Raw genomic sequence first — 19,113 nt, 5'->3', positions numbered from 1 at the left:
ATAGATAGATAGATAGATAGATAGATAGATAGATAGATAGATAGATAGATAGATAGATAGATAGATAGATTGATAGATAGATAGATAGATAGATAGATAGATAGATAGATAGATTAGATAGATAGATAGATAGATAGATAGATAGATAGATAGATAGATAGATAGATAGATAGATAGATAGATAGATAGATAGATAGATAGATAGATAGATAGATAGATAGATAGATAGATAGATAGATAGATAGATAGATAGATAGATAGATAGATAGATAGATAGATAGATAGATAGATAGATAGATAGATAGATAGATAGATAGATAGATAGATAGATAGATAGATAGATAGATAGATAGATAGATAGATAGATAGATAGATAGATAGATAGATAGATAGATAGATAGATAGATAGATAGATAGATAGATAGATAGATAGATAGATAGATAGATAGATAGATAGATAGATTAGATAGATAGATAGATAGATAGATAGATAGATAGATAGATAGATAGATAGATAGATAGATAGATAGATAGATAGATAGATAGATAGATAGATAAATAGATAGCTGGATAGATAGATAGATAGATAGATAGATAGATAGATAGATAGATAGATAGATAGATAGATAGATAGATAGATAGATAGAATAGATAGATAGATAGATAGATAGATAGATAGATAGATAGATAGATAGATAGATAGATAGATAGATAGATAGATAGATAGATAGATAGATAGATAGATAGATAGATAGATAGATAGATAGATAGATAGATAGATAGATAGATAGATAGATAGATAGATAGAGATAGATAGATAGATAGATAGATAGATAGATAGATAGATAGATAGATAGATAGATAGATAGATAGATAGATAGATAGTAGATAGATAGATAGATAGATAGATAGATAGATAGATAGATAGATAGATAGATAGATAGATAGATAGATAGATAGATAGATAGATAGATAGATAGATAGATAGATAGATAGATAGATAGATAGATAGATAGATAGATAGATAGATAGATAGATAGATAGATAGATAGATAGATAGATAGATAGATAGATAGATAGATAGATAGATAGATAGATAGATAGATAGAAAGAGAGAGAGAGAGAGAGAGAGAGGAGAAGTGAGGGAGAGAGAGAGAGAGAGGGCATGTAACTCATTGTTGCGCGAATTAAATAAAAGTTTGAGTAAGTTACAGGATCCGATGGTGTCACTCAAAAAAAGTGTTAAGCGAACGATTATCACTCAAATTAGTGTGACCATGACATCGCTTTTTACGCTTTTACATTCTTTTACTTTTTTTAGCCAACAAGTGGGGCCAGAGCAAAATTATTCATGTCAAAAAATGAATCACTTTTCTGGCCAAATGGCACAAATAAATTGATCGCAAATTAATATCTTGCTTAAGCATAGCAATTCAAGGTGAATGAAGTTGACAAAGTGAAGCAATTGACAATACTTTATATGAATTTCTGGTCTGTTAAATAGTCGGACTTTGACATTTACGTTTCTCGTTAAAGGCATAACTTTATTTTGATTGCCCTAAAAGTCATCATTTCTGATTTCATCATTTAGAAACGATCCAATTATAGAAACATGTTGCAATCAATTCCGACATCGTATTTTTATTTCAAAACAACTTGCTTTTGTTATTTTCATATTTTCATTTTTATAACAGAGCTAAGAAGAAACGCTGCAGTTCTACTCGATAAAAAGTATAACAAAAAATTTGATTGATTTATCGTTCAACAAATTCTCTTTAAATTTTGTAATCCTTCTTTTGCAAAGTCAAATTTAAATCTCAAATGTCGCAAAAATGGCGTTTTGGAATGTTGAGTTGCATGAAAAATGTTCCATGGTACGTTATAACGTCTGCTTTTCCTTTCATGACCGCTTTTGAGGTTGCCAGAGCTGTCAGAATGCGCGCTTGGGGAATTCTTGGAATCGCTTTATTCAAAACTGCGGTTATTTTACTAGCCCTTGCTAGTTATTTGCCAAATTTGCTCAAAATTGATTGGCTGCGAGAGCGTGGTTTTCATGATGACATGTTACTTTTGGTTAAACGAGTTATTTTAGGCGTTGCTTTGTTGTTAATTGTCATGTTTCTGGGAGTTGTGTTAAAAATTCGAATGAGAATTCGGAAGACGTTTGATATTGAAGGTAGTTTGTGTCGAGATTTCACGGACAGTTGTTGCTGTTGGGTTTTATGTTCCTTATGCCAGATGAGAAACCATTTGTTTGAATTACAGGTAAAAAATCTAAATTTTCCCCATTACAGCCCCCCCCCCCCATTATACCTGAAATTACAAACACATCATTTTATTTGAGTGCAGCTATTTTGACAGTATCACAAGCTCACCGCAATAAAAATTAGAATTTTTCATTTCTATTTTTTAATAGAAAAAACACTTATAAATCATTTTTGCTGCAGAGAAAATTGTTTCCCGGCGGCAAACGTGTGTTCCAAATCGATCTATAATTTTAGGTAAGAAAGCAATCTCAAAAGTTGTGGGTTTTGGAAATTATCAAGGCATTTAGATACAAGTAGAAAACAAAGAGTCAGCTTTAAATAAGCCATTTTACTCGGATTCAAAAAATATAGCGAGGGGTATCTGTAATAAAAGCAAAAACATAGAACTTGTGTACAATTTTCTGACTATCCATTGATCTTGATGGTCTGTGAGCACTCGATTGAAGCAATTAGATAACCAGCTGCGGGTCTTTTTTCCAGCTTCATTTTATACTGACCCCGCCCAGTTTAGTAATCATGTAAGTTACATGTAGCCCCATACAATCGTACAATACTGGGGGGGGGGCTATAGTTTCGTGGCGGCTAAAACGACTCAAAGAGGGGGAGGGGCTCCAGAACAACATACAAATGAGGATTCTGATACATGTGCGTTGGTACTTGGTGAGCTTGGTACGTGGTTGTTTCCGGATATGATTCGGACAGTGGCACGCAATTAATTGCAAATGGTTTTAGTTTTATATCACTGTAAGAATAGAATATAATAGTTAATTCAATTGGATAGTATTGGACAACAATTCAAATCATCACATCCAATTACAATCCAATTAGGACACAAAATGAGCATAATTGCTCTTCAAGTCTGTGCCCATATACGCAAAAATTTAATAACCCAAATAAATTGATGTCATCTTGCTGAAGCGTATTAAAAGTTAGTAATAGAGGGTAAAAACATCCCTATTATCTTTAATGTAAAGCTCACTTATTTTTGATATATGTGCTTTCACTTGCTGAAAACTAAAGTTTTGAAAGTTTTCGGGTAATAAATTCAGTTGTTTTAGCCAATTATATGTTTTCTTCAACAAGTTAGCTAATGACTTTTTGTTTTTTGTAGTTTTCGAAATTGGTGGGGGAAATAGGCCTCTTAAACTCCATCTCGTTTGTTTTTTAATGACTGCTAGACTTTGCGGAATTATGTATTGTAGCGGAGATTCGGACCTTATTTGTTTAAAAAGTTCTTTGACAAGTTCAATCACGTAAAGTTCGTATACAGTGTATATCTTGTTGTCAATTAGTGTAAGACCTAAGGATTCATATTTTTTCCTGAAAAAAATTGCTCGAATGATTTTTCGCTGTACCCTATCAATTTTTTCTAAATTCTGTTTGCTTGTGTTCCCATAGAATAATAGACCATAAGTTATGACCGATTTGGCAAAAGAGTCATAAAACATTAGAAGACACCTTCTTGGATAAAAATGTCATACCCGATACATTAGTCCGCAAAACTTGTTAAGTTTTTTAACAACAAAATCAACATGATCACGGAATGTTAAGTTCTTATCAATGTAGATTCCTAAATACTTACAAGATGTGTTGTAATCTAGAGCATTATCCTTGAGTTTTACTTTTTCTTTTGTGGGTTTACCGAAATTTATAGCTCCACTTTTGACATAATTAATTGTTAATTTGTTAGTATTAAACCAGTTGCAAACTCTTTCAACATCCATTTGTAGAGGCGAATTATTGTCATTACTGGCATTAACAACAGTAGTATCATCTGCGAACATTACTAAAGTGCTTTCATTACAAACTGCGGGGAGATCATTGATATACAAAATGAACAAAAAAGGGCCCAGAACAGAGCCCTGAGGTACGCCACAAACTATTTGCTTTTCTGTTTTTTTGCATCCTGCACTTGCAAACTGGGTGCGCCCAGTTAAATAATTCTTTAATAGCTCTAAAATTGGACCTCTGAATCCATATCCTTCTATTTTTAGTAACAAAATTTCATGATCTATTGTATCAAAAGCTTTGCTTAAGTCAATAAAACTAGCTTGCCCAGTTGATTTGTTGGCAATAACATTTCGAATATACTCCGTTATGGTGGCAACTGCAAGCACACATGACATTTTAGATCTAAAGCCAAACTGATTGTTCGCTAGCAAATTATTTTTTACACAAAATTTCATCATCCTCTTAAGTAAGATCTTCTCCAGAATTTTGCTTATTGTACTCAGTAAACTGATAGGTCTGTAATTACCAGGGTCAGTCTTGTTTCCTTTTTTATATAAGGGTATTACTTTGGCTATTTTTAATGAATCTGGGAAAATACGCTCTAGCAAACAATAATTAATGGCTCTTGCAAGATGACATTCAATAATGGGAGAACAACACTTCAAAATTTCCTTTGAGATTCCATCATGACCAGTACTTTTCTTGTTTTTCATTTTCCTCAAGATTTTTGTAACCTCTGATTCATTTGTTTGATGAAGTACCATCGTTTTTTCATTATTGCGTATATAGCAACTGCTTTTTTCGTTATTAAATTTTGCAGATAATTTTGGTCCAATTGAAACAAAGTAATCGTTCAAGTCATCAAGATTTGGTAAATCGATGGTATTGTCCTTCCTTTTACAAGTTTTTAGTGTCCTATAAATAATTTTTGGGCTTGGATTTTTGCCTAGTTTTTTGAAGTTATCGTCTCTTTTTCCATTTTTTATCAAGTTAGTTACCTTGTTCCGTATTTGTTTTTCAATAGTAGGCTCTGCTATCCATTTTTGAAACATTTTGTCTCTCTTTACAATGGCATTTTTGATTTCATTTGTAATCCAGCTTGCAGATTTAGGAGAATCTGATGTTTCGAACACCTTTTCAGGCGCAAATTTGTTTAAATTTTCAATAATTTTCTTGATCATTGTACTCATGTAATCATTAGCATTCAAATTCTCAGGAATTTTATTGATATTCTGGTCTAAGACGAAAAGAAAATTCAGCGCTTTGTCTGTTTTGATTGATTTCAAATTTCGCATGAGTACCGATGACTGAATGTTTTTAATTTTTAAGCTTGATACAAAAAATTCAGCAGTTAATATAAAATGCTCCATGCTCCATGTTCTTTTTTTTCACTTTTGGTACTCTTCTCTTCAAAAGACCGCACTATGCAAACTCTAAGGCCGATGTGTGAGTGGTTAAAACTTCCATATAGCATATGACTACTTCTTTTGATTGCAACGCGAAGTGGACGACTGTTTTGACAATTTTTGTGTTGTGATGAAGTAGATATAGTTGTTGTTGTCGGCAATTTGCGATCCGGTTTGAAAGACTGTTTCGCGGTGCGAAATCACTTAAATTAAATATGTCAAATTTGCCGCACGCAAGATTCCTCTAATTTGCTTAGCAATTGAGAAAAGATTACAACTAGCCTCTAGTTGAAAAAAATAAAAGAATGACTTTCGTCAAAAAGTTGAGAAAGATTCACAGGCTGTATGAACAGATAAATATGTGCGGTAAGATTCCAGCACTATTACTAAAATTCATTAGTCATAATGTGGGAGTTGATAACACAGGGTTAAGCAATAATCTACATTATTTACGCATCGAATTTAGAGTTCAATTGCGAGTGTACCGCAATTATCGTTCTATGCTTGTCAAGATTTTGTTTACTAAGATTCCTCAAAACTATTCATGAAATACTATGGATGCTACCCTAGTAGTCGATGAATAAGAAACTTGCAAGAATCACTTGCAAGTTGCAAGTGAATGCATACCGGTACCAAGATTCTTGCAAGTTTTTCGATTCACTTGCAAAAATCTAGCAAGTTTATCGATCACTCTTGCGAAATTACTTGCAAGATCAATCGAAAATCTTGCAAGATGAATCGAAAAGCTTGCAAGAATCTTGAAAGCTTTTCGATTCAAGTGCTGGGGAAAGGGGGCCAACGCAGAAAGGGTACAGATTTTGGCAGCAGTAAACTTGTCTTAGCTTCTGCATGAGCCTTTTTAGCTTCTTTGAAGACTAGAGCCGGTGCATTACTGTGCTCCATAAGGAGCGCACTCTGACCTAGCCGCCAAAGAAAAAAACAAAGACCCTAAATAGCTACGACTAATGCGCGAAGGGGTCACAAACAAGGGCGCGGGGTTATCGCGCTGAAGAAAGAAACCGACAAACATATAAATGAACATCTAAATGCACCAGAAAAGGGGCACAGAGAGGGGTTGGGGATATAGCACTGAATACAGAAAGAAAGAAAGCTTTCGCATGAGCCTTTTTGATTTCTTTGACGACTACAGACGGTGCATTACTGTGCTCCAGAAGGAGCGCACCTTGACCTAGGAGCCAAAAACAACGGAGCCTAAACTATAATTGGAATGGAAGAAAAACAAAATTGAAACTTCAAAAACTTTTCAGTACTTTTTGGTTGAAATAACTTCAAGGATATTAACATCAATAGCTATCATCTGAAGGTATCAAATAAGTTCACTTAATATTCGTCAGGAAGATAATTGGACCTAACAATGATCAGAATATTCTTTACTACTGCAAAAAGATCCTCAATTACAGATAGTATCGGTAACAAAATATTCCAACTGGTTGTTTCTTCAAAAATAATTTGGTTGAATAAAAAATGAGAGAAAGATTGAAAGTGTTTGTTGTTGTCGTTTTCTAGAGTAGGTTAAATAATCTTAAAAAAGACAGATTTGATTGCCTCAAGATGCCTTGAGTTATTTGCCGAAAATTTGTTTTTGAATTCAAAATCTTGCCAGAAACTTGCAAGATACTTGCAAGAATTCACATTCAAAACGCGTTTACAAAAAAAACTCAATTAGGTTCAGCTCTGCTGATCAAAAATACTGATATCAGTCATTTCACTTAGTTTTCAGTTAGCTTTAGCTACCAAAAATAAACAAATGAATTTTCCAGAATTCAAAAACTTGCAAGATTCTTGCAAGATTTTTAATCCCGGCAAAAAATTTTTTTTACTGATTTCGGTTTTGTAATTTGTTCAATAAACAAAAATTTGCTTAAAAGTTGTTTTATGAAACATTTTACCCTGATTTATTTTTTGCCTCGATTGATATCTTGCAAGAGTCTTGCAAGAATCTTGCAAGTTTTGAATCAGCTTGCAAGAATTTTGCAAGTTTTAAATTCACTCATCACTAGGGTAAGAATTATGCATCATCTTCTAACGTTTCTAAGGTCATTTAATGGATGCCATACTACTCTGGTTTTTTGAAGGATCTAAATTGTTTTACAGATATAGTAATAATATTTTTTTTCTGCGTACTCGCAGCGGAGCAATATTAGGCCTCAATAGACTGTTTTCAGCTGTCCTTTTTTTCTATTATTCCCCACACCTCAGACTGTTCATTTAGTGAGCATGCATGCTCTTTTTTTGGTGACTATGGCCACTTTTTTTGCGTCTGAGACTTTCACGTGGTACCATTATTGCAGCCAATATTGGTCAGTCTATGGTCAACCTGAAGCTATGGTTAAGTAAGAGCTAATCCTTACACGGACAGCTTCACGGAGGCAGGGGATCGAACTATCGATCAATGGTTTGTTAATCACACACCTTAGCTCTCATCTATCACGCCACTCGGTTATCTCGCTATCAGATATGCTCGCTGTTGCAAGAGTGTACACAGGAGCAAGTACTCACAAAAAAGGCTTTTACTAGCCTCAACTTTGCGAGCTTAGTGCGCTAATCATTACACCAACTACTATTAATCTCTCAAACTTGGGCGCCTCTTATTACCCGTTCCCGTTTTCTTTCCTGCTTTCTAAAAGCTTAATCTCTCTAGCCATATATACGTTCAATAAGTGGAGCTTCCTGTCAAGATATGTCAAGCTGACATTATGCACAGGTTGTTCTCTCTCAACGTTCTGTCTCTCATGATCTGGTACTAACTGCTTCTGTTCAGGCACTCTGCAGTTATCATGACAATGATTTGCCACTACCTGCTAATAATTCTATTTGCAAATGATATTGACTAATACATTCATTTTCAATCAATATCTGTTCTAAGAGTGTTATAAGTTATAAGATATAAGATTAAGAGGAAACGAGATAAACCAGGCTAATTCAGTTATAACTTGCTTCAAATTAGGATATATATGCCCTCATTTTTCACATAGCGTGTTTTTGGGCCTAGCATTATAATTTGGGATAATCTTTTGTTACTAATGTCCACGCCACTAATCACTGGTTTCCACACTATAAAAAAATTCTTTCAAGTTGCTAAGATAGTGTCATGTTAGACACGAGGAAACAAAATCCTATTGGAGAATTATTTCACAGATTTCTTTCACATTGATTGCGGATATATTGATTGCGGATTAAGAGGAGAATTAGCAGTTTTGAGAATACACAAATCGTTGTTCACAAGAACAGTTAAGGCTCTTATAATGTCTTTTATAATGTTGTCCATGAATGTTACCGCGAAAAATCAGCTTCGCCAAAAATTGGAAAAAAAGTGGAAATTTACTTATCATAAAACAAACCATTTACCGTAACAAACAAATCATAGCAAAATCAAAGAACGACAAACTGTTTATGGTTTTAAGGGCCGTAAATTGTCCGTTTTATGGTAAGTAATGTACCATATATAATTCGTTTTATGATAAATGAGTTTGGCGATGCTGGGTTGAGTCTCAACTAATTAAAAAAATCGAGTAATAAGGTTTTAGCAGAATTACATGTTCAAAGTTGTGGAAATGGGTTACGTTTATCGATGAATACTCGTGACAAAACTTAAGGAATTCCCAAGATATAAGTATCTTGTTTCCACATTCTGTAAAACTGCATTCCATCGTTGAAAATTCTGTATGAATAGTAAATAATGGGGGCAAAGTTTGGCCCCTCGATTCCACAAAAACGCAAAATATATTGATATTTGCATTTTCGGATATTGACCACGTAATGTTGAATTGATTGTTTAAGGATTCAGATCACCTCTCTGAGCACGTGTCAATAGAAAGGAATATGGAAGTATCGGTGGACTCCGTGCAATTGGAAGAGAGGAAAACTGAGACGAGTGAACTGATTGTGATTTGAAATAACTCCCAACTTTTTTTACCGAATTAGTTTACATTTTATGTATTCATTACGAGTCTCTTTACTATAATAAGCTCCAGTAAAAAAATATATCCCCAACCATGGTTTAGATAGCGCAAGGGGACTTCAAGGTCTTGGCCATTTAAGCCCGTAATGGGGCGTTATAATAGCAAAGAGACCATTTTGGTTTACATCATATATTGACAATGGAATAAAAAATACAGTCTGAAGTGATTGTTTCTTATACCACGGAAACTGAATTTTAGAGCTCCCCGTGCTGAGGTCCCAGACGGAAAGTTTATATGTCCAGACTCAAATGAACGCACGACGTGGGTGTCGTGCGTTCAAATTTACATTGTCTGGACATGCGAACGCACGAAAGTTTTGTGCCAAGACACGAAAGTCTAGTGAACGCACAAAAGTCTGGTCAAGAACGCTTATTAGTCTGTTGTACGCACGAAAGTCTTGACATGAGCTCAAAAAATCTGCGCAGATACGATAGTTCGAAAGCGCGGAAGTGTCATGAACGCACGAACGTCTGAGCATAGGTACTTTCTGTCCTTGACCATCTTGACATAGACACTTTCCGTCGGGGACGATGTTAACGTGGACACTTTCCATCTGGGTCTGTCTGGACATTTCGACTTTTCTTGTGAGACCTCAACTTGAGTCTTTTTTAAATAAATAGTTAGAAATAAGCAAATTTGAGGCCATAAATTGTGACACAATTAATGTAATTATCAGAAAAGTGAGCTACTGGCACACTCAATTGAAAATTAGACTTGAGATTTCGAGAACCGAGGACTGCTCTGTTTTACAAAACATTATATTACAAAACTAATTTTAAGATATTTTTGTTCCTACCCCACTTGTGGGGGGTGAACTATATACTCAAATGGGTTTTTTTGTTCAGACAATTTTGGCCGATGGATACATTCATCGTAGAGAAATGTGAGTGGTATCACTAAGAAGTAAAAAGTTTTCAAATTCGTTTTCTATCGAGGATATCGAGGATAACGATAGGAGTTATCGAGGTTTAAAGTTTTGTATGAACACGTGATGTTTACATGATTTTGTTCACTTTTTTGTTCAAATTACAACTCTTGCTATAAAAATATCAAGTCGAAATTACCTTTTATGCCACAAATGACACAACCTTGTGCTTCTAACAGACGAAATGCCATAAAAAATTGTTTTTGTCTCATAGGGAAATTAACTATAAAAAAATTCAATTTCTATTTGAGAGCTGTTAATTTAAAATTCATTTCAAATTTTTTTGATTTTTTTTTCAAGTCACTTAGAGATTTTTCACTTTTCAAATCCAAGTTCTGTTCATTACAAACCTAATTTACAGTCAAATGATACCCAATGAACAAATAATTTGTTTTTAAGGAATCGCTAAATTTTTATGGCTCCGACTCTGAGCTTTCGCAAATTTTTTTGAAATTTTGATTTTCTTTTGGCAATTTTAATAAAATTTTTCAGTCCTATGACATAGACTCAATGACTAATAGTGCAATAGGCTTCTTAAAGAGCAGTAAGCGAGCCTATGTACTAATTTGAGTGTACAGCTAATGGCTGTTAATTGGTTCTGTGATCTGTAAGTCAATCTTACTATTGGCAGGACCCCCATCTTTTCTATTGCAACCTCTATTAATCTGGGGAGCGGTTTTAGCTTCTAACTATTGTATTCATGACTTGGATGCCAGAAATTTTCCTAACTTTTTTTAAACTTTTGGTTATTTTTCTTTTCATGAGTTTGGATCCTTTTGAAATGTTATCTTATTGTCCTATTATTGCCAGTTCCCATTGACGTGAAAAATACTTTCAAAAGGTCAAAGATAAATTTGCAAAGAACAAAGTATGGTTTTAGCGGCTTCGACTCTGTCTTCTCGCACTTTTCTACTGATTTTTTGGTTCTTCGCTGTATATGTTGTCGTTTTCATATTCATACGACTTATTGTGATGACGTACTGATGATTTTAGAATGACACAAAATTCTGACTTCTCATCCATGCATAACTTATTATAACTTATTTTTTATTGATTTCCGTTGAAAACTATTGAATTTAATGGCTTCGGTACTACGGGTTTTCTCAAAAATTTTGTGGTTTTAATATATTTTTTCATATTTTTTGTTTTTTGAAGTCATTTTGCTACAAAAAAATAATTCAATTGTTGCCAAAAAAGTTTTAAAAAATGAAAAAGTTTCAAATTAGTAGTTCATTTTTTAATGGCTTTGACACTTTTCTCTCTCAATTTTGTTCCAATTTGCTGGTTTTGCCTGTTTTTCAATCTTTATGTAGTCCGAAAGAGCTGAGAGGTCTTATAAACAATTAACTGAGAGTGGTAGCTAAATTTTCATTAAAGCTAATAGTTTTTAAGACGTTTGTAAATATTTGGTTTAAAAAATATTGGTTGATTTTCGAATTTTGCCTCATTATTGCTCCTTTTTGTCAACTTGTTACCTAATCTCATTTATATGAAGTTTCATCTGCTGTGTAGTAACCAAAAAGTAACTTTGTGTAGTTAAGGTCTCTTCTGATTGTATTTTGACGTTGTTACTAAATGCTTTTAAGTTTAGATGTTGAATTTTTGCCGTAAAAATGTTTTTTTTTTCTTTGTGCATAATTTGTTGTTTATTTTTTTCTCAGGTAATCCTATTAATGGAGTGAGATCTCGTAAGCGCTGTGATGAAGCATGGCATTATTTAATTCATTTAGTAGTTTGTGTAACTATTTTTTTAAAACTCAAAGGTCTATTTTTTATTATCTCTTCATTTGGTTGACAGCTAAGTCAAAATGTGGATGAGCGCGGGTCGGAACATCATGTGCGAACGCACATTAACGAGCCTCTTTGTTATGATTTTAATTCGATACGTTCTTTGAACCTCTTTCGTAATGTTTATGTTAAAAAGTCTCATTCTCTCCTTAACTTTGTCTTTTCCTGCCTTCCAAAGTTTCAGAATGTCTTTTTTTGGTTCCGTTGTTAGTGGGTGAGACCAAGTCTAATAATGCAGATACAAAATTAACGTGCCCTCTGATTGGGCAAAGGTTTTAGTATTTAAAACTCTCCACTAACTGGACAAGGTAAAATACGTTTCAAAATGAGTCTCTACACAGTGACAGATTATGTGAGCAACTCTCCTGTCTGTACATAGTCTTATTTGTACTGCCCAGGTTGAGGTCCCAGACCGAAAGTCGATATGTCCAGACCGAAATGAACGCACAAGGTGCGTTCAAAATTACACGGTCTGGAAAAAAAAATGAACGCACGATAGTCTGGACATATGCAATTTTGAACGCACGATAGTCTGGACATATGCAATTTTGAACGCACGATAGTCTGGACATATGCAATTTTGACCGCACGATAGTCTGGACATAAGCAATTTTGAACGCACGAAAGTCTGGACATTGTGACTGGGAGCGCACGAAAATTTTTTGAATGGAAACAAGAATGCCAAAAACTAATGAGTCCATGTTTGACTATACACTCTTAATAGAGTGCTCACTCAAGTGAAAGCTTTCTACCAAGAAAACCTCAACTCACTTGAGTTCAAAAGTTACAAAACATCGAACGCAGGAAAATTCGCATCCAACATTTTGCTTTGTTTAAAACAATTTCACACCTAGAATTATAAACCCTTGCTGAAGTTGCAAAGCAAATCATACTTTAATAACTAGGTCGCTGGCACCCCCTTCAGCCAATACTTTCATTGAACATCTTTTATTAAACAAAATGTAGCAACTGCTTGGGCACTTCATCTCAACCATCACCCTAACGTATCTATCTATACTTGAAACGAATACATTATAAGAACGTTATCTGAACATGAACGCACGAAAGTCTGGACATTCGCATTTTTGATCGCACGAAAGTCTGGACATGAGTGTTTTTGAACGCACGATAGTCTGGACATGAACGCACAAATGAGCGCACGATTTTTCATTTAGAACGCACGAAAGTCTGGACATAGGGAGTTTTGAACGCACGATGAACGCACGAAAAATTTTGAACGCACGAAAGTCTGGACATAGGCACTTTCCGTCTGGGAGGGTCTGGACATAGACACTTTCCGTCTGGGACGGTCTGGACATATCGACTTTCGGTCTGGCACCTCAACCTGGGTGAGCTTGGAGTCTGGATAGTCTGATCAAGGCACGGTATGAAATTTGTATATATTATGAAGTTTGTATACAAATAATTTGTATAAAACCGAATTATTTAAAAACATTTGGCGAAAGAAGTTTAATAAATATTGAGAAACTATTTAATTTTTTACAAAAGTGACGTTGAGACAGATAAGATTTTTGACACATCCTTACGGTCGAAAAGTTCTGCTGGCAGAGATTGATGTACTCAAGTGTTAATGATTTAATTTCTTGACTCACCTCCTAGGGTGAATGCGATAGACATGATTCGATTTTTTAAGGTCACTATGCTCTTCTTTAAAATTATTGAAAAATGATGAATTTATGAGAAAATCGAATATTTGATGTCCATTGGTGGGTCGCAAACCACTTTGTGGATGATACGCAGTATTAGTGCACTGCTCTCAGTTGAATTGTATGGGTTTTTTCTTTCCTCAATTTGTTTTGCTAATTTTGAAAATTTCTGTAGCAAAACCGGAACATGAATCTAAGGATCTGTTATGAGCAGGGTTAGTATGTTCTGCTGTTTGATCTATATGTAAAAACGTTCGCGTAATCTAACTATGTCTCGATGTTGTATCCGGACCGAACTACAAGTCTATTTCAGAACTAGGCAATTTCAAATCCAGGTCTTAGTTCGTTTCCCAGTACTGGGCAAGTCCAAATACAAGTCTTACAAACCAAAAGCTATCAAAATTGTAGTGCCAAAACCAATAAGCCATTTTTTTAAAAAAACATTTGCCACAAAGATTAGTTTGTGTCGTATTTGAAAGAAATTTTGACCTGTATTTATTGAAAGTAAGCTAAAAGTTGACAGAAGTAAGATAAAAACTGGACAAGTTCAAAAGATCACTGAAACTTTAAAACAATACAATCAATATCATAAGAGACAATAGATAACAACTGATTGCATTGTGGAGGTTCACCTACATCTCTAAAAGAAGCCATTTGGATCTTTGATTGGTCCGAATTGGCAATCAGACCGCAAAATAGTAACATTTGAAAGTAAAACACACGAATTCAGGTAAAATTTAATAAAGTTCTTTTTCAAAGCCGAAAAACCATTAGGTTCTCTGAAAACAAACTAGATTTGCATATGGCATCATTTCTACGTAAAAAAGCTGTAATTAATAGAGCCGTGACATCACAATTTTGTCATTAACCAACATTAAAAAACCAATAAACGCAAAACATTTTTTAAAAAAAGGCAGCATCAAACTAAAAATTTAAAATTTTCTCATTTTAAGAATCCATGAAGGTATCAAACCTATCCCTCACTTTGACGCGCGTCCAATAAACCACCAAGTACTTCGAATGTTTGCGACTTACACCAATTGTTAGACGAAGTATTTCAAAAATAAAAAAACAGTGATGCATTTGGTATAATTATCGAAATAAATTTGCAAAAAAACGGCAAAATTTTAACTCCAGAAGACTTTAATCGGGAGCCGGATTTCAACTAGCTCTCTTTTGGAGTATACGGAGATTGTGTCAGCGGTTTCTGGGTCTCCAAGTTCGGCAAACTTAAACAAATTGTACCAAAAAATCATATTTTGTGCAAATTATGATGGAAATTGTCTGAATTTTGAAAAAAATGTCAACGTTTTTAGGCAAAAAAGTCTCCAATTTAACGCTCTTCTATCTCTAATGGTAGCAATAAGACTCTACCGTTAAAAATTTTAACTTATACAATATCTATGGCTTTAACAAAGACACTACGAAACAATAAGGACTTAAATGTCACAAGAATATTACAATGTGCATCAGAATTGTAACTCATTTAGATTGTGCAATGTTTTGATAACAACAGCTGCAGTGAAGTTGCTTTGTTTGCATTTGACCTTTTGCTTTTAATTTTCTTTATTGGAAATTCTCTGACGTTGGCAAAGTTTTTCATGTTATAATTCCTTTGTCCGAAAGAAGACAAAACAAATGAATTTGAAATGAATGATTTAGTTTGACTAAACAGGTGTGGAGGTCCCTTTAATCTCATTCTACCATTCGCAATCAATCAAAAATCATTTTCGAATAAAATGAATAAAAGTTTTTGTTTTCGTTCCGTTATAATCAATCGTGACCTCGAAATAAATTGATTACTCTATAAAGTATTAAAGCTTGAAAAATGGGCGAAATTTTGAACTATTATTAACTTCTCCATAAAAAATCTATATACTTTCACGAGTCTAGAAATTGTTGCTTTTATGAACCGATCACAGCAACGGCATTTTCTTATAATAGGTTTCAAACCGAACATATCTTACAAATTTTTTTGTAGTCCCTGCTAGATCAGTTTTGTTTTATAGTTCCCTGAAATCTTTTATATGATCGCAAAAAGATTGAATTCCGGTAATTGTCGATATCCCCGGTCAGGTATTAAAAGTCCTATTTAGTAAAAGAAGGCGCTATACGCTAGAATGTTTGCCAGATTATTACTGATCATAACTTATTTGGCAAAAAACGGCGACTCCATTAGTAGGTATTCCAATTCTATTACGTCACACGATGTCTACCACGTGAACAAAGACTTGATGAGTCACAAGCTGAGGTTTCGGACTGATCACTTGAGAGTCTGTGGTAATAAATGTCGTTCTACGCAAGTTGTACCAATTGGAGGTGGAAAATTCATAGCAAGACATGATCAAATAATCGGTCGATGTGATTGCTACGCGGCTGAGAATTTAAATTTCTACTATCAGACTGAACAACTGAAAGGCACTACTTTCGTTCTACATCGTGAGTTTTGCATAATTTGCATGTTCTGTAACATTACCAGCTAGAGCCAGTCAAAGCAATAAATTTGTGCATTTCGAGAAAATTTGCTCTATTTCGCGAGCAAAACCACTTTTTATATACTAACACACTTTGAATTACCTTTAATCACCGAAATTCAGGGAGAATCCCACGGCAAATTTTTGGTACCTGTCTTAGCTGTTAATGTTGATTTTCTCTACCATGATCGCTGAAGTCGCTTTACCCTCATTCACAATGTTGAAGCTGGTAATTCGCACGTCACTTTTAAACTGAATTTGGTGGTAAAATGAACTTTTTCTCTATTATCGAACAAAGCTGTCGGATTTGACGATAATTTGGTAGTGGTTGCACTTATTTTTAATCCGTGTAATGAGATTATAAAGTTATATCTAACCAGGGCTGTCTCAGAGCAGTATTGAACTCTTTAGTTGAATCTCATTTATTTTTCATAAAAATTAAATAAGTATTTCGTAAACTAAGTCATACTAAAGATTAGTTCCCGAAATAAATCTCCGAAAACTGATCTGAAACTTGTTTTTATACTGCTGCTATTTTGTTCTCAAAATCAGTACGAGTTTGTTGAAACAACTGATCAACCTATCTGCAGATGCTGTTTTATGTTTTAGCTGACTTGGACCCACTACGGATCACTTCTGAAACAGATGACGTTGAAAGTACGTAATATATGCAGCAATCATTTTCGGTGATTTTTTGGTTACAATACAACAAAATGAAATGATTCAAAAATCTGAACCCTCTTGGAGGTATAAACGATAAACAATTGGAAACTTTAAAAAATTATTCGTTTTTAAGCAATCTTCCTATATGATTTTCAATTAATAATCTGCTATATTTTTCTAGAAACCTACTTCAGTCTTTTTAAAGTTTTATAAAAGTGAACACGTTTCACATACAAAGCTAAAAAATCAATTTTTTAAAAGCTCTATGTGTGACATATTTTCTTTTGTGCATAACATGATTATAAAAATTTTTAGACATAATACTTCATAAAAAATAAATCAGTGAGTTTTACGATATACGGATTCTGATAAGTTGTCTTGGATAATTGACCTTTATGCAAAAAAATTGCATAATCATTCCTCGATCTCACTAGTCAGTTTTCTTGAACGGAAAAACGAGACTTCTTCTTAATATACTTCCTTCTGAATTCTTAATTCTTCTTGATACACTTTAACGCTCTTTGATCCGCTTTCTTTAGGCTAGTGTTACCTGTATCTAACATTCAGTCAGCATCAGAACAAAATTCAGAATCGGTGTTCTCTGAAATTGTTTTCTTAGTGTTCCGTTACTATAGCTATCCTAGTTCAACTCACCAGAGGTAGAACTATGCTAGAAAGAACAGAAACTAGATTCCCCAGTATTTTTTTAGTGAATAACCTTCCATTATTAGTTTTCGGTGTATTTTATAGTCGATGTTCAAACATAGTAAGTTTTCTATATATATCCAATTTTCCAACGAAAAAAATTGTCGATGTTTTTTGTTTTTCAACGGCGGGTACTTTGAGTCATAAAACTCAACAATTCTTAACTGATTGTCTTTAAAAATTTGTTTGTATAGGATATAAAAAAAATGGGTAAGTGTGAAGTAAAAAAACAATCTTTTTGATCAAAGAGTTCAACATGTATGCTCTATTTCTCAACCACAAATTTTCAATATTGCTCCTCTAATTTATTCAACGAGCTGAGAGAAATGTTTCACCAAGTTGGCACTAAATTTGAAAAAAGCCTGAAAGAAATGCAACTGAACATCCTTTAAAATTCTGTGAGTGAAACGCCCGGGTTGAATTTTTCTGCCCAAAATGATGTAAGAGTGGGGCTGCAATGGGAGGATTTTTTAGAAAAATGCAGCTCAAAACTCTTACGTCTTTTTGGGCTGCATTGGGCTTCCACGGGGGGTAAAAAGGTGTAAGAGTGAGGGGGTAAAAGACAAATTACCCCCCACTCTTACATCTTTTTTGGTCTGCCAAGGGGGGTAAAACGATGTAAGAGTTCGGGGGTAATTTGTCTTTTACCCCCTCACTCTTACACCATTTTACCCCCCTTGGCAGACCAAAAAAACTGTAAGAGTGGGGGGTTAATTTGTCTTTTACCCCCTCACTCTTACACCATTTTAACCCCCTTGGAAGCCCAATGCAGCCCAAAAAGATGTATGAGTTTTGAGCTCCATTTTCCTAAAAATTCCTCCCATTGCAGCCCCACTCTTACATCATTTTACCCACCTTGGCAGCCCAACTCTTACATCATTTTACCCTCCTTGGCAGCCCAACTCTTACATCATTTTACCCCCTCAAACTTACATTTTTTTAGCCCACATACCAGAAGACTGCCAGTCTTGAACCCAAAACCTCTGTACCCTCAGCTGCATCGCCTTATCCTCCAGATCATCAAAGCTTGTCCAACTCTTGACGGTCTATATATATATATATGAATAATACTTGTTAGAATTGCCCATCTCAACAAGTTACCCCCTCACTCTTACATCGTTTTACCCCCCCCCCCCCCAGAACAAATTACCCCCTCACTCAAACACACCATTTTGCGTCCCTTGGCAGCCCAACTCTTACATCATTTTATCCCCTCTGATTTTTAATCAGGGAGGAGAGGGGTAATTCCTGAAAAGTCCTGCCATTGCAGCCCATTGTAGCCCACTCCTACATGGCAAATTCAGTCAGGGGGTAATTGCTGAAAAGTCCTCCCATTGAAGCCCATTGCAGCCCACTCTTACATGGCAATTTCAGTCAGGGGGATAATTCCTGAAAAGTCCTCCCATTGCAACTCATTGAAGGCCATTCTTACATGGCAATTTCAGTCAGGGGGGGGGGGTAATTCCTGGAAAGTCCTCCCATTGCAGCCCATTGCAGCCCACTC

General features: G+C 34.6%; 1 protein-coding gene across 1 annotated transcript in view; it reads left to right on the top strand.

Annotated features, from left to right (window-relative positions):
- Positions 1-15,460: 15,460 nt before the first annotated feature.
- The window catches only part of LOC142348503 (uncharacterized), an 88,825-nt gene continuing 85,172 nt past the window's right edge, over positions 15,461-19,113 (top strand). The window contains exons 1-2 of the mRNA XM_075399879.1: positions 15,461-16,206; positions 16,851-16,898. Of these exons, the coding sequence (XP_075255994.1) occupies positions 15,888-16,206; positions 16,851-16,898 (367 nt within the window). The 5' untranslated portion in view covers positions 15,461-15,887. The remainder of the gene's footprint in view (positions 16,207-16,850; positions 16,899-19,113) is intronic.

The sequence above is a fragment of the Convolutriloba macropyga genome, chromosome 10 (assembly GCF_964194025.1).
Source record: "Convolutriloba macropyga chromosome 10, txConMacr16.3, whole genome shotgun sequence".
Classification (NCBI taxonomy): Eukaryota; Metazoa; Xenacoelomorpha; order Acoela; family Convolutidae; genus Convolutriloba; species Convolutriloba macropyga.
The sequence above is the reverse complement of the archived record's forward strand: the minus strand, read 5'-3'. Positions and strand labels throughout refer to the sequence as shown.